The 15,703-nt window shown below is 43.4% G+C and overlaps 3 protein-coding genes across 5 annotated transcripts; all 3 read right to left on the reverse strand.

The window, feature by feature from the left end:
- Positions 1 to 1,033: 1,033 nt before the first annotated feature.
- LOC112112149 (actin-85C-like) lies at positions 1,034 to 2,273 on the reverse strand. 2 transcript variants are annotated; one of them, XM_024207918.2, is made up of 2 exons: positions 2,258 to 2,273; positions 1,034 to 2,139 (listed from the first exon to the last, which is right to left on the reverse strand). In XM_024207918.2, the coding sequence occupies exon 2, from the start codon at positions 2,024 to 2,026 to the stop codon at positions 1,034 to 1,036; it is 993 nt and encodes a 330-aa protein (XP_024063686.2). In that variant the 5' UTR covers positions 2,027 to 2,139; positions 2,258 to 2,273. The 2 variants fall into 2 exon arrangements, with proteins under 2 accessions (XP_024063686.2, XP_024063685.2); XM_024207917.2 differs by lacking the exon at positions 2,258 to 2,273 and having other exon boundaries at positions 1,034 to 2,167.
- Positions 2,274 to 6,254: 3,981 nt separating this feature from the next.
- On the reverse strand, positions 6,255 to 7,391 carry LOC112112114 (actin-related protein T2-like). The gene has a single exon (XM_024207864.2). The coding sequence runs from the start codon at positions 7,389 to 7,391 to the stop codon at positions 6,255 to 6,257; it is 1,137 nt and encodes a 378-aa protein (XP_024063632.2).
- A 2,713-nt stretch (positions 7,392 to 10,104) lies between these two features.
- On the reverse strand, positions 10,105 to 15,499 carry LOC112112148 (actin-85C-like). 2 transcript variants are annotated; one of them, XM_024207915.2, is made up of 2 exons: positions 15,478 to 15,499; positions 10,105 to 11,207 (listed from the first exon to the last, which is right to left on the reverse strand). In XM_024207915.2, exons 1-2 carry the CDS (start codon positions 15,497 to 15,499, stop codon positions 10,105 to 10,107), a joined length of 1,125 nt encoding a protein of 374 aa, XP_024063683.1. The 2 variants fall into 2 exon arrangements, with proteins under 2 accessions (XP_024063683.1, XP_029769440.1); XM_029913580.1 differs by lacking the exon at positions 15,478 to 15,499 and having other exon boundaries at positions 10,105 to 11,238.
- Between the last annotated feature and the right edge of the window lie 204 nt (positions 15,500 to 15,703).

The raw sequence follows: 15,703 nt of genomic DNA on the forward strand, positions 1-15,703 counted from the left end.
GTCTCTGAAAGACCTTTCTCCAAGGAGTCTAGTAGTTGCACATTAGGGGAGTAGGGCTGTTGGGGTAGGAGGCACAGCTGCTAACACTGACACCTACTTTGGACAGTCACCCCTCACCTTCAGCTAACACAACTCACACCAGTTGAAGATCTGCTGCAGTAGTTATTATGGGCAGTTAGCAGTTGGAAGTAGGACTTGAATATAGAGGTGGGTTCTATGTAGTGGTTCTCCTGTTTAGACAGGCACCTAAAAGTGTGGATATTTGAACTTCATCCAAGCTCCTAACTCTGCAAAACTTGTCAGGGGATCTCATGAAAAAAACCACAATAACCAGAAATCAACACCTTTCACCCAAGGATCTCAGATTACTTTACATATTTTAATTAAGCATCACATCGTCTTTTTCCTGTAGGAAGTTACCTGAATAGAGGGGTAAACCATAGAAAAGGAAACTGAGGTACAGTGGGGGTGAAGTGATTAACCTGATGTTGTGTGGCTAATCAATGGCATAGCTTGGAATAGAACATAGGAACCTTAATTCCCAGGCCCTTCCTTTAACAACTCCACCAACTTCTTTTCATTTCATATAGAAAAACAAACTTAAAAGCTCAACTCTTTCTGGGCTTCTTCCAGGCTCACCATGGCTGCCACAAGAGACTTCCAGTGCCACAGCAAAGGGTCAGCAGTACACCAGAGCCCTCTATTTTTTCATCAGCGGTCCCTTTCTACCTTTTGGTAGCTTATGGTGAAGGGCAGTGAGCCTGCCCTCCCAGACATACGATGGAGGTGGCTTGTTCTCTAGAGTTTAAAAGTCTGACAAACTATTTGCAGTTCCAGCAAGGATCAACACATTTATAGAATTAAAACCAGCATGCTGGATAGCAAAAAAAAAAAAAAAAAGGCACAGAACAAGGGCTCTTTCTTTACCAAGCCATAAAATCACTTACTACAAATCAATTATTTTTGCGATGATTTATTAGCTGCTCTCCAGCTGTTCAGGTTGGTGTTGTGTTTTTCTGGATGGTTGGTCTTCTCAGAAGCATTTTCTCTGAAGCACAGATGGTCCAGTTTTCTTGTAGTCTTCACTCGTGACCCACATGTCCCTAAATGATGTTAAGCTGGTGAGGACGGAAGCCCCAATCCACACAGAGTACATCCTATCTCGGGGCGCTAGGAGCTTTACAGGGATTGTGCTGGGGCTCTGAGTTTGCAGCTCCTTTAGAAGTCTCTCGTTGAGACCTCGGAAAAGGGTCGACCCGCCTGACAATACCACATTCCTCATGATATCAGGGTGGATATTTCCATCGCATTTCATAACGCTTTGAAGGATCATTTTGTCAATCCCTGGTGCCTCGATGCCAGCATTAGCTGGCACAAAAAGGGTTTCAGGAGCTCTGAACAGCTGGTCGGTAATCTTGATGGCATTGCCATCTGGGAGAATATACTCCCGTCCGAGCCTGTTGGGCTTTTCCTGATTTTTTTGGCTGGGCTCTACGGCCACAAAGCACAGCTTCTCCTTGATGTCCTTCACAATTTCCTTCTCTGCCGTGCTCACGAAGGAACATCCAGTCTCCAAGAGCAGCTGAGCAAGGTATTTAGTAATATCTCTGCCTGCAAAATCCAGCCTGGAAACACCATGGAGCAAGCAGTGGCCTTTGTAGACAGGGACTGTCAGGGTCACGCCATCTCCACTGTCCAGCACTAATCCCGTCGTGCGGGCTGAAGCGTAAAGGGCCATCAGAGCTTGCAGAGCCACAAATATGGCAGGCACTTGGAAACCTTCAAACATGATCTCGGCCATTTTTTCTCGGTTCGACACTGTGTTCAGTGGCGCTTCGGTCAGTAACACTGGCCTCTCGCTGGGCTTCATCTTGAGTTCATGCTTAAACAAATGCCACCAGATCTTCTCCATGTCCTCCCACAAGGTAACTATGCCATGTTCCATTGGGTACTTAAAAGACAGGATGCCCCTCTTGGACTGGGCTTCTTCTCCGACATAATACTCCCTATGACCAGCTCCAAACATGATCGCTTTGGATTTGGGGTAGCCGACGACAGTTGCAATGACTGACCTTGGTGCCTGCTCTCCCGACAGGCCGGCTTTGCACAGCCCAGATCCATTGTCAAAAATCACAGCGGGGAGATCTAAGATCTTGGATTCAGACATTCTCTGGCAAGACGGAAGCAGTCTCCAGGCAGCCCTCTCTCTGGCTCTGTGCTTCTGCTCGGGTGACATAGAATGTCTAGTTAAATATTCTAGATTCTTGAGAGTCACAAATGGGAACATTCCTCTGAGTCCCCCTGAGCTAACAGCTTGTCATGGCCACCTAATGAATATTGCTCCCTTCCCAAAGGCCTGAGAGAATGCCTTGAAAGTCACCAGTATGAAGAGTTTTGCTTCTCTCCCTATGACTGAGCCATTCTTATTCTCCCAGATTAATTATAACAGAGGCACAACACGTAGTCCCAGACCATCACATACAGTGGGGACAGGTTCTAGTGCTTGCATTTGCTTATATTATATTTTTGTTTTAACTCCGTTGTTAATGCCTAATTAACATGGTATTTGGTCTTCTCATGACTATCCAGTTCCTTGATGATGGAAACATCCTGAGAAGACTTAACCCCATGTTCTGAGTCCATAAATCACTCCATGAGGTAAAGACAGCTGTGGAAAAACAGACACCCAGTTGCTTGGCTCCTATGTAACTAGAGTCCAAAATATGCTAGAGAAGTGGCCCATGTGGGTATACAGACCTTAAATTAATTTTAAATATTGTACTGCTTATATGGGTTTCATCTTGATAGCTTTTGAAGTAACGTCTTAAGATGAGGATTCCAGAAGATAAAGTGTTTGACTTGCAGCCCCGTTCCCAGATAGAAAGATTACTGTAAACGTTATTGTTTGCAATAATGGCCAGTTCCAAAATATAAAGGTTACTATAAATTGTCTTGTTTGTGAGAATGACATGGATCATAAGTTGTTCAAACTTATTTTTTCGTTTGCAGTTGGATGAAAGTTGAGTGACTGGTTGTTGAAAAAGAACCCAGCCCATCAGCTGTTTTTAACAGGATTTTTGTGTTGAATTTTCCATAAAATGGTGACCCAAGGTCATCTCAAATCCTTTTCACCAGGATAAGTCCATGCCAGTTTCCCCAAATGTGTCCATTTTGGGGAGCGGGGAGGCTTGGGTTCAGTGTCTCTGTGGTATTTAAAACACTGAATATTTTAAAAATGGCTGACTGAAGCACAACTCTTCCAAATTGATGCTTGCTAAGGCTGACCTAGTTTGAACCTGATTGGACCAAGTTGCAGGGCTCTACTATCTTGTCCAAAGACCTTAGCCGGAGGCGCTACAAGGTAGATGGAGTATGCAAGTGTGCAAGTCGTAAGAATCAAGGGTAAGGCCAATTTGTTGAGACTGACTTACTGATTACTTGATCTAATAGTTGTATTGCTTCAGTCTACATTTATTATTATTAACAGTAGCTTAACTTTGGTGTTAAGTTTTTTCAATTTTATTTGTGTTTGTGTAAGTGTTTTAAGAACATATATAAGAAGAGAGTGGGTCATATTTCTTTCAATAATCAACATGAGTCTAGAACCTTTGACGACTCAGCCGGTCAACCCAAAATCCTGACCCACTCCCCCTAATTAAACTTTGGTTCTCACAAACATGGCGGGCTAATTACCGATCTCAGTTACTCTGGTGTACTCTGTAACTCGGGTAAATCAACTGACGTGAGTGGAATTGTTCCTACTTAATGAGCTCAGAGCCAGGTCTGGAACATTTATAACACTATGCAAGTGTCCATGGCAGGCTTGTAAAAATGAGTATATATATATATTTTTAATCATTATTCAGCCCTTTGATGGCGACCATCAGAAAAGAGCAGTGATGTAAAAACATGATGCTAAAAATGCCTCTGTGTCTCTTCTGACATTACATCATTTTAAAATTCAGTTTGTCAAATGGGGATGGGTTGTGGTGAGGGAGAGAGAAACAGATGCTTGGCAGGAGGAATTGATGCTTTGAGATCTTCAAAGGAAAGGGGCTATACAAGGGCAACCCATTATTGTAGTCATAATTTTCCATGATCTGCAAATAAAACTTAGTAATTAGCAGCAAACACACTCCTCTCTAAGGTCACCCATCTCCACTGGAACAGAACTTTATTATAATTGAATTTATACTGAAAGCTCTTTGAGGCGGTGACAGTTTCTTATGATGTGTCTGTACAGCACAGACCACAAAAGGGCCCTGATCTCAGCTGGGGCTTCTGAGCCCTTGTTCGTTGGCCTGAGGAATTGTTCTGGCAGTTTAGGAAGGATTCTCCAAATGGATCAAAACTGGGAATGTTGAACACGGATACGTTTAAATGAAAATTGTTCATCTGGAAAGTTACATTCACCAGCAAAATAAATTCTTGCTAAGCCACTTTTAAATATGACAATAAAGCCAAGAACTTTCCCACGGTCTAGACTGTAGGCTATAGCCTCAGGCCCTCCGAGAGGTCAGTGCAGCCCCATCCTGCCACCCCAAGGGTAATATAGAGAGGGGTGGATGGACTGTGTCTCTGCTGGGAGTGCAAGCGAGTGTGGTTAGTCTGCTAGCCATTTCCACAGGCTAGCGTGGAAAAATAACATTAAGGAGTGGCAAACCAGTTTGGATACTATAAAAACCAAGTTCAGCCAAGCCATATTGCAGAGCCAAAATCTGTTAGTCAGCCTGGGTTATGCACCTCTACAGTCCCTAGCCTCAGCAGAGATGTTGACATTTTAGAGTTGATTGAAACCATGAATTATTAGAAATGTTTGGATCTCCCCTTTGAGATTTCCAGTCCCTTTTCTTAGCTACCGGGTTAGCAGAAAAGCTCCAGAAGTTTTGGACCTTCCAGTCTTTGGATCTATCAGAAATGGGTTTCCAAGCTCCCCACGGCTTCCTGAGTCACCCTGTAACACCCCAACATGTCAGAACCGCAGCTGGCTTGGGACAAGCTTTGTACTCTACATATTTATTATACCCTCACTTCTCTTCCTCCTCTGGCCAGATGTGGCTCTGAGACACAAAAACCAGACAGACATGGGGCCTGATGCAAAGGCCTAAACGGAAAGACTCTCATTGACTCCAGGGGGCTTTGGATCAAGCCCACAAATGATGACTATATCAATAAAGACCTGCGGGGAGATGCTCACTCCTCCTCCGGTGTTTTACCCTGGGCGTTTAACGTTCTGGTCACGGAGCATTCCCCTGGAGCAGGCAGCTGTCAGGCTGACCTCTGAGGGCCCCCTCATAAACTGACATGGAGGCACAGCAGGAACCAAGCTACTACATACAGCCCTACAGGGATCCCCAGCTGTCTAAATTATGCCGGGGCCTCTCCAGTCCACAGAGCAGCGCGTGATCAGGAGGACGCTAAGGGGGCTCCATAGCTGCCTTTGCCTGGGCTAGGAGCTGCATGCGGTGTCTCTTAATGTACCCTTAGTATTTATCGTTATTAAGTCAACGGGGCCGTCTGACACAGCCTTTGTGCGAGGGGGAGACAAGGGTGGATCATTTCACTGTTCTGTACACGCTGCCTGAAGCTCTGGTACCGGCCTCTGTCAGAAGCAGGTACTGAGCTAGACCGACCATTGTGCTGACACAGAGTGGCAGCTGTTAGGACTGGGCCCTCCTGCCCTTCAGTATGATCTCAGCTTCCCAGACCCTTCTGGGGTCATCTCAATGTCCCCTGATCTCTCTAACGCTCTATCTTTCTCTATTGTGCTCTCTCGCTCAGCTTTCTTTGCTGCGGGTGATGATCTCACCCTCACCCACACCAACCAATCTCAGGGTTAAGGCACAGAATGGAGATGCAGGAGAGCTAGGTTCAATTCCCGGCACTGCCACAGACTTCATCTAAATCTTGGGCAAGTCACTTACTTGTAATCCCTTTGTGCCTCAGTTTCCCAGCGGTAGACTCTCACCCTGCTTTATTTTAAAAGCTTTAAAATTAACACCAGTAAGAATCATTTTAGCAGATTATTTTGTATTACTGAAGATAAGGTCTTTAATCAAGGGAACAGCGCTGCAAAGGCCATGGAATTGAACAGACCAGAGGTCTCCATCTCTAATTTCCATGACTCTGAAGCCAAGTATACAATTAGAAAAAGCCAAACTTCTGTCCAAGGACTTTATTATTTCATTTTAACTAGCAAATGCAAGAACTACCACTGTCCTGAATGGATGCTGGTTAGTTTTACCTAAGTCCTCTTAAAAACATCTTCTTTGGACAATGTTTGGTCCAAACTCCTTGTAATCAGCTGCAGTGATCCACATTTCCTTGAAGCTGGTCAAGGAAGTAATTACAGAAGCCCCGATCCATGCAGAAAACCACCTGTCTGTGGGTGCTATGAGCTTTATAGGAACCCCTTTGGGGACCTGGTGTTCTAGTCCCTTAAAAATCCTCTCATCCAGCCCATGAAAGAGGGACGAACCACCCGACAGCACCATGTTCCCATAGAGAGTGTTGTGAATATTGACGTCACACTCTGAAACACTGTGAGCAATCATCCTATGAAGGCCTGGTGCATCGTTACCAGTGCTACCTGGCGCAAAGAGGATCTCTGGTGCTTGAAAGAGTGGGCTGCCAATACGGACTAGAGTCCCATCAGGCAGTTTATATTCTTTCAGGACCTCTTCTGGCCTCTTGGCTAATTCTTTGTGTGGATCTGAAGCCACGTAGCACAACTTCTCCTTGATGTCCTCTATGATACTCTTCTTCTTCGCCAGGCTCTCAAAGCGTTGCCCACTTTCCACCAGGAGCTTCGCGAGGAACTCTGTGATCTCTCTGCCTGCGACCTCCAGCCTGGAGACAGCATGGGGTAAGTAGTACCCTTCGTAGACTGGTACCGTCTGGGTAACACCAAATCCACTGTCTATGACCAGTCCTGTGATGCGTGCTGAGGCATAGAGCGACAATATGGCATGGACAGACAGGTAGAAAGCAGGCACCTTAAACCGTTCAAACATCAGCTGAGTCAGTTTTTTTCGATTCTCCATTGGGTTCAAAGAGGTCTCAGTCATTAGCACAGGCCTCTCAGAGGCTTTCAGTCCCAATTCATGCTCATAGATATGCTTCCAGATCTTCTCCATATCATCGTAAGATGTAACTATACCATGTTCAATGGGATACTTCAAAGACAACACATCCTGTTTGTGCTGGGCTTCTTCTCCCACACGGCAGTCCTTCTGAGCTGCTCCTGACAGTGACATATTTGTTTTGGGGCAGCCAATAACTGTAGAAATGATGTGTCTTGGACCAATTTCTCCTGACAGGCCAGCTTTACATAGCCCTGATCCATTGTCAAAAATCGCAGCTGGAATATCTAAAGTTTGGGGATTAAACATCACTTCAGCTTTCCCCCTAGACCTTAAATAGTTTCTGAAAAAGCTGCTTCTGGGAAGCTTAGTTGTGAAGGTTTACTATATCTTCCAACTATATCTTCTCAGTTTTACAAGATGACAAGCTCTGCTAGTCAACAAAGTCAAGGACTGATGCTCCTAACTTTGACCAGGATTCAGGATTTTTATCCCCACTCATGTGGTGGCAAGCAAGGCATTTCCAGTGCTTCGTCCTGTAACACACAACAATGGATGAGCTAGATAACGATTGTTTGGTGGCCATTACAACCGAAGCAGATATATTCAAGGCTTTCAATGTATTAACTCACCTAGTCATAGGTATCAGGGAAATGATTAAGAAATGTAAAATATAGAATTTTTTGCAAGCAGCTCATTAAGGATTTGAAATGCTCTTTGAATCAGAGAGCAATGCGCCATTTGCTTTTATAAGGCTCTGAGCATTTTTAACATTGAGACATTTAGGTACGTCGGTGCTTGTTTTTAAATGAGCTGAATCCTTTTCTGATCACTTATGCCAAACAGCACATGCGTCTCTCATGGGGATTATACCAGCTCCAGTGCCACTCCACTCACCTACACAGTTTTGTTGAGTTCTGAAGTTAGCCAAGAATGTGGCAGTAGCTTATCATTTTGCTTTACCTAAGGGTGACTATATTCAGTAGGTTTATATACGTTACAGTGAAGTACAGTCATCGTCCTTGAAGAAATTCTCTCTCTCTTCCAGCTGCTGCTCTGGTGCCCCCTAGTGAAACGTGTGCTACCCAGTCTGGGGCACTGATGCACGGAGATCCTTCCTTTAGAAGATGGGCCCAGCTGTGAGTTAAGCAGTGTACTGAGTGGTACACAGAATAGGAAGATCAGCAAATGTGATGTGATTTTATCTTCTGCGGGAGAAGGCTCTAAGGATAGGTCTACACTAAACAAACAAAAAAACCCACGGCAGCAAGTCTCCAAGCCTGGCTCTGCAGACATGGGCTCACCCGACAGTGCTCAAAATAGCTGTGTAGATATTTGGGCTCAGGCTGGAACTCGGGCTTTAACGCCTGGGGAGGTTTTCGGAGCCCGAGCTCCAACCGCAACATCTACATCGTTATGTTTAGAGTGTGAGCCCAAGGCTGAAGACCCAGGCTCTGAGACTCGTTTTTGGGGACGGGGGGTTTGTCGTGTAGACACACTCTAAATGTCTATGTGCCAACAAGCAAAACCCCACCTCTTGGACTCAGGCCCTTAAACCCAGAAAGTCAATAACTCTCTGAAATAACCTAGAGCAGGGGTAGTCAATTATTTTTGTCAAAGTCCAAATTTCTTGGTCAAGGTATAGTCAAGGTCCAGACTCCAGAGAAAATAATAAAAAACCCAAAATGATAATAGTAATAATTAAATAAAAATATTTAGGGGTCTGTTCAAAAGCATCTGGCAGTCCGGATTTGGCCCATGGTCCACCTACTGACTATCCCTGACCTAGGGGCTATTAGTACAATTATGAACCATGACACTGGAAAGGAAAATGCCTTTTTACGTGCTGAAAAGATAGGCTTCTCTTGGTATTAATTAGTTAAATAAAACATTAATTAATATTATTCATTTGTATTACCACAGCACTTAGGAGCCTTAGACATGACCCAGGACCCCTTTGTGCTAGGCGCTGTACAAACACAGAACAGAAAGAAGGCGCCTGTCCAAAAGAGCTTCCAATCTAAGTTTGAGACAGGAGACAACAGATGGATACAGACAGGCGGCCAATGGAGGGGTGGGGTTACAAGGAAACAATGGAACAATATTGGTCAACACAAGAGGCAGTAGTATCCATCGTCAAGATTTTTGTAGGCAATATGGCAAAGGAGAGTTTTAAGGAAGGCGGATAATGAGGTGGCTTCACAGATAAATATTACAGGAAGCTCCACCCAGGACGGTGGGACAGCATAGGACAAAGCACACGTCTTGTTCTCTCTGGAGCAGCTAAAGACCTCATTCTCATTATGCGCATGAGTAATGTCAGTAAAGGGGGTCGCCCCATCAAGGTCAACATTTGCAGGATCAAGCTGCAGTACAGTAAAGATTTGGAAAGCAGAACTTTCATTTTAATGTTCCTTTAGGGTCATCACATTTGTTTACCATAAACTGGATCACTACAACAAAGATAACAAAACATAAGCTATCCACACGGCCCCCATGACTCTCCAGCCCTGCTTTGTGTTGCTACGTTAGGAGAGAAAAGTTCAGTCAGACCTGACTCCAATTCTGGTTTTGATTTTTTTTTCCTCCTGGTGGTCAAGGAGGAAGAGCATGTTGGGGCTACAGTATTCAGCCAGTGGTGAAAAAGAATGGCTCTCACTGCTTTAGGGTGACCCCTCTGGCCTGCTAAGGAACAGCATCCATGCCTCCGAAGGGAGTCCCAGCCAATACTGAGTAGAGAACAGAAGGATGACAAGTGCAAATGAAGATGTGAAGACGTGGAAGCAAGAAGTAGTTAGGGGAGGTGGCAGGATACTGAGCACCCTTTGAGGGTGATAGGAAAATAAGACACCTAACAGCCATTCTGAACAAGATGGTCTGTTTCTAATGTTTTATTTTCTGTAATGTTTGGTCATCCAATAAATACACAAACCGCTGTAGCATCTTCTGGTTCACATCTTGGGAGCATTTCTTGAGCACTGTTTATTCGAATGAGACCATGGTTCAGTTGCGTAGTCTCTCCTTAAAAGCATTTTCTGTGTACTACAGCAGCACCAAACTCTTTGTAATCACTGACGGTGACCCACATTTGTTTAAAAGCTGACAAGCAAGTGAGGATGGAGGCCCCGATCCACACACAGTACTTCCTCTCGGGCGGTGCTATGACCCGTACGGCCATCCCGATGGGCACCTGCCGCTGCATCTCCCTCAGGATCCGTTCATCCAGCCCAGGAAATAGGGTGGACCCACCGGAAAGAAGCACGTTGTCGTAAAGATCCCTGCGAACATCAATGTCACATTTCATCACACTGTTGAAGATCATTTTGTGCACCCCGGGGGCTTCGATACCAATGTTAGCGGGCATAAAAAGGGTCTCCGGGGCTCGAAAGAGCTGATTGCCTATCTTAATGATATTTCCATCAGGCAGTTTGTATTCTTTGAGGATTTCTTCTGGCTTTGCTTTCGTTTCTTTGACAGGATCTAAAGCCACATAGCACAGCTTCTCCTTGATATCTTTCACGATCTCCCTCTCAGCTGTGCTCACGAAGGAGTGGCCACTTTCCAAAAGGAGTCTCATGAAGTATTCAGTGATATCCCTGCCTGCGATATCCAGCCTGGAAACTGCATGGGGTAAACAGTATCCTTCGTAGATGGGTACGGTGTGGGTAACTCCGTCTCCACTGTCCATTACTATCCCTGTGGTGCGTGCTGAGGCATAGAGTGCCAGCGTCGCCTGCACTGCAACATACATGGCAGGCACCTTAAAGCCTTCAAACATGATCTCAGTCATTTTTTCCCGGTTCTGTAGGGGATTGAGTGGGGCCTCCGTCAGTAGCACCGGCCTGTCGCTAGCTTTGATTCTCAGCTCACACTCGTAGACATGTCTCCAGATCCTCTCCATGTCATCCCAGGACGTAACTATGCCGTGGTCGATTGGATAATTCAAACTTAAGACACCCCTTTTGGACTGGGCTTCTTCTCCAACATAAAATTCCTTCTGTCCTGCTCCTAGCATCGTTGCTTTGGCTTTCGAGCGACCAACAATTGCTGTAATAACTGACCTTGGCGCACTGTCCCCTGCAATACCAGCCTTGCATAATCCAGATCCGTTGTCAAATATCACAGCTGGGATATCTAAAATTTTAGGGTCAAACATTCTTTGAACTATTTGCTGCCCACCTGAAAGCTGCTTTGGGGAGATTTAATGCAAGCAGAACGTTTGATACTAAATGTTCTAGATTGCTGATGTCATATATGGCAGAGTCCTCTCATTCGCCCACATTATCAACAAGGCTGTTATGCTACTGACGAACGCCAAGGCAGTTTTTTGAGGAATTTGCAGTTTGCTATTTCTGCTCTCAAGTACCTAACAATGGACCAATGAAGTAATAATGGTTTTGCTGAAGAGTCAGCTGTCAGGGCCTTACAGACTTGATTGCTGATCTCAGATAAATCCCTGAAAAAAGGCTTGCTTAGATTCCTAGTTTCAGAGTATCAGGCCAGAAGGGACCATTATATAACACAGGCCAGCACATTTCAGCCATTACTGAACCCAATAATTTGTGTTTGACTTAAGCATCTCTTACAGAAAGGCATGTCTTGATTTGACCTGATCCTGGCTGGAGCCTGTTGGTGCTACCAAATACAAATAAAAATAATCAACTGTTTACAGCAAAGCACAAATGTTCATAATGCCTCACCAACAACTAACACCCAATGCTTTTTTTCCCCACCTGTATTATTCCTACCAGGTTTTCTCCAGTGGCTGGTGACACTGTAAGAACTATTCTGTTATGAATATACAGTTTACTAGCTTTTTTTCATAAGCTCCATATGGACTCATTTATGGACTGTCAGCTATTTAAGAATCTCTTTGGAACCTGCTTGCAAAGTGCCTGCTTGAAAATAATTAAACTTCTCACGTGCACCCACACCTTAACTAATAATCTGCAAATATTGCCGACAGCTGTTGAAGATGGGAACAACTTCGCTTTCGTGGGGGATCGAACTGCATTTGCCTGTTTGATTTCTGAACAGTGCCTGCACCAAAAACAGAACCTTTCATTTAATTCTTTTCAATCCTACATGCAGAACTCTTAAAAAATATAATTTTTAAATGGAATGGGGCTACATTTGGTACTGGTTATGGCATTCTGTTTCTCATCAGTCTTTGCTGTTACTTACTTTCAAAGCTCTACCTTACCTGCAAAAAATCATGGAAGTGAAAAACAAACAGGTCATTGTTGCAGATTTTGCTGTTTTCAGGAGACTAGCTTTCTTTAAATGAAGTTTCTAACACTCTCCATTGAAAAAAAAAGCACCTTTCCTAAATGAACCTACCTATTGTGCTGCTGGCATATATGCCTGCTTGCAAACAAACATCCTTCTTCCCTTCTTAGCCTTTATAATTATAGCACATTCCAGGGGAGAACCAATGCTCCAAAAGTTTTGAAATATTCTCTCTGTGACATTTGACCTCAGTTTTACACCTATTTTTTCTTTTTGCTTTCTTTTTAAATTGTATTTTTGATTCAAGAAAAGGTTTCCAGAGGAAGATTTCTATCATTAATTTTGGAATATACTTCTGAATACAATCAGGTCTGACAACCCAATCCCAGTTACAGTGAAAATTTCCGTTAACAAAAATTACCATATAACTTAGTTTCAAATCCATGGCTGTTGCAATTTAATTGCTTCTCTCCATGGCTTTAAATCTAGGGCAGCTTCAAAGCGAAGGTGGCTTCTATTAAATTTAATTACTTTCTTTTGCAGCTTGCCCGGCAAAGGTGCCAGCTACTAAATGAAGGTGGTTATGAATCAGAGGCAGATTCCAAAGAGATATATTTAAAATCTCTACTTAATATACAAATCCATGACTGTTAGTGCAGGGACTTTTCTGCCCCAAGTGAACTTAAAAAAACCACCAAAACCAAAAACGTAACATCTGATAAGTGATCAACTCCATGCATGTTCTTTCCATTTCAGCCTAGATTCCACACATGTTCGTGTTAAATGCTGCTCTATCCATTTTAGCAATTTCTCTAATCCTCTAAATATTTGTGTACATATATTTCAATGTGCGGCACATTTATTTCCATGTGCACTTCTATATTAATGTCAACAGGTGTCCTAATCATTTAAGAGGTTGTTATATTCATCGCAATAGAAGCCCTATTTAGTTCAGCATGTTCTGTGTGCAGTTTACAGTGAAGTATTCAGTATAGAACATAATGTTTATTATTTAAACAAGGGAATTTTGACTGCAATTATAAAACAGTAGTTAGGCTGAGAGGTTGGAACGCCCATCTGGACTCAACATTGGCTCTCCCTTGTAAATCACCATAACAAGGTCATGCATGAATTACCCTTAACTTTCTTACTATTGTGTTTGTAACAATGTGTGTGAATTTGCTGCTCCTGTCAATTGGAAGTATTGGAGACTGAAGACCTCTACTCAGAACAGGTACAACGTGGGGCAACAAAAGTTTCCTTATGCCCCCTTGACAATGTGTTCAAACCTGACCTGGCAGGACCATATTTAGGAGTGAAAAGTTAGTTCTTTCTCCATGGTCCTGCAAGTCTGCCAACTGCTGTCAATTGTCGGGGAAATATTTGCCCACCAGAAATAGGTGAGATCACCAGTTTCCTTTCACACAGGCCACTGAAGAACAAGCAAGTGGTAATGAACTGGCACCCAAGACAAAAAATCATTGGAAATATTTTAATATGTGCATTCTACAAAATTTCTGTAGACACCTCATAAATGGCGCCAAACTCATATCAACAGACATTGGATTTTATAAGTGAAAGGGCACAATTCACAAAAAAGTTAAACATGCTACTTATTGGGCATTCTTGCTTATTTTATTTGAGAAGTGCTGAGCGTACGGTTTCAGCTGAAAACACCGTACACCGCTTTGTGCTTTGACCATTTCACCTGCCCAGAAATGCTCTCTCCCCGCCCCCAGCTAGCTAAACATCTCTCTGGTGGGAAACCCAGAATTCAGGCCGGATTCTGAGTTTGGAAGCCATACAAAACTTATGGAGTGAGTTTCACTTGAGGATTTGGCATTTCAAGGTAAAACAGTGGGGTGTGTGAAGGAAGTCCTGTGCTGACTTAAACCTAGTGAACCCTCATGACATCACTGAGTGCCCATGATGCAGATTGTACAGTACCATGTACAATAAGGCCCCTGATCTAGAGCCTCTAGCTGCTACCAAATAGAGAGGAAGGATCCACTGGTTAGAGCCCTAGAGTCAGAATTGGAAGACAAGGATTCAATTTCTTGCTGTGTGACCTTGGGAAAGACACTTAACCTATCTGTGCCTCAGTTCTCCAGCTATAAAATGGGGATAATAGCATTTCCCTACATCACAGGGGTGTTATGGGGATAAATATATTAAAGATTGGGATGCACTCAGATACTATAGTGATGGGGGCAACTAAGTACCTAAGAAAGAGAATTTATATAAATAATGTATTGTTTAGTGGTTGGCCCAGCATTCAAGTCATTATGGAACTGGGCTGCAGGGATGTGAGCCCTTGTTAGGGGAAAAGAAAGTGGAACAAACTCTTATGATCTGGAATTGCTAGGGACTCTTAGCAGAATTTGCACAGCTCTAATGATCAGCTGATAGCCTGAAGCATGAGGAGTAAATGTCCTTTTAATACTGTTTAAGACAGGGTAGCTACCAACATGGTAGACAATAATTAAATTACCCATACTTTAGTAGAATAAAATCCAGACATGCTGTTTTTATGCTGGATTCCTGCAGCAGTGAGTTCCACAGGTTAAGCATGCAGCACTGTTTCATTTTTGTCAGTTCCCCTTTTGATTTATACCTGAAGTTAAAACCTGGTGTTCAGTTTTATTCCATCAGACTTTTAAATACATTATTAATTCTCCCAACTCTTCTCCGTGTTATTATCCCACTGTCTACTCATTTTCTTTAAGCTTATGTGGATCTCTTTGTTCTCATCTGAATCTTCCTTGAAGATAATCCAGACTGAGCAAAAATATTGGAAGGCTGGAAGAGGAAGCTAGACAAATTCAACCTAGAAATAAGGTGCAAATTGTTACCAGTAAGGGTAATTAACCACTGAAACATTTTACCAAGAGTTGTGATAGATCTTCTATCACTGGGAATTAGGATGTTTTTTTCCTAAAAAGATGGGCTCTAATTCAAACAGAAATTAGTTCAAGGAAGTCCTATGGCCCATGTCATACAGGAGGTCAGACTAGATGATGATGGTCCGTTTTAGCTGAATCTGCCCCATGGGAGGGCATAAGGTTTACATAGCATCATTATAATATAACTGTACATTGTTTATACAGAGATGAATACAACTGGAACCTCTGAAATGCTAACCTTGCATCAGAGAGATGCTCAGAACATGTCATGTGCTCAGGGCACATTATTGTTAGTCACAAGACTGCCAGCAGCATACCCTAGGTTAAATCCTGGTCCTGCGGAAGTCACCGGCAAAGCTCCCTGGGATTTCATTGAAAGAGGACTGGGACAAGGAATTTTGTCACTAACCAAACCCATTCCAACTCTGGTACTTCCTCAAATTTCTACAACCAATCACATTTTACAGTCTAACACAGTGCTTACAAAAA

This window comes from Terrapene carolina, unplaced genomic scaffold (genome assembly GCF_002925995.2).
Source record: "Terrapene carolina triunguis isolate 2854851 unplaced genomic scaffold, T_m_triunguis-2.0 Scaffold714, whole genome shotgun sequence".
NCBI lineage: Eukaryota > Metazoa > Chordata > Testudines > Emydidae > Terrapene > Terrapene triunguis.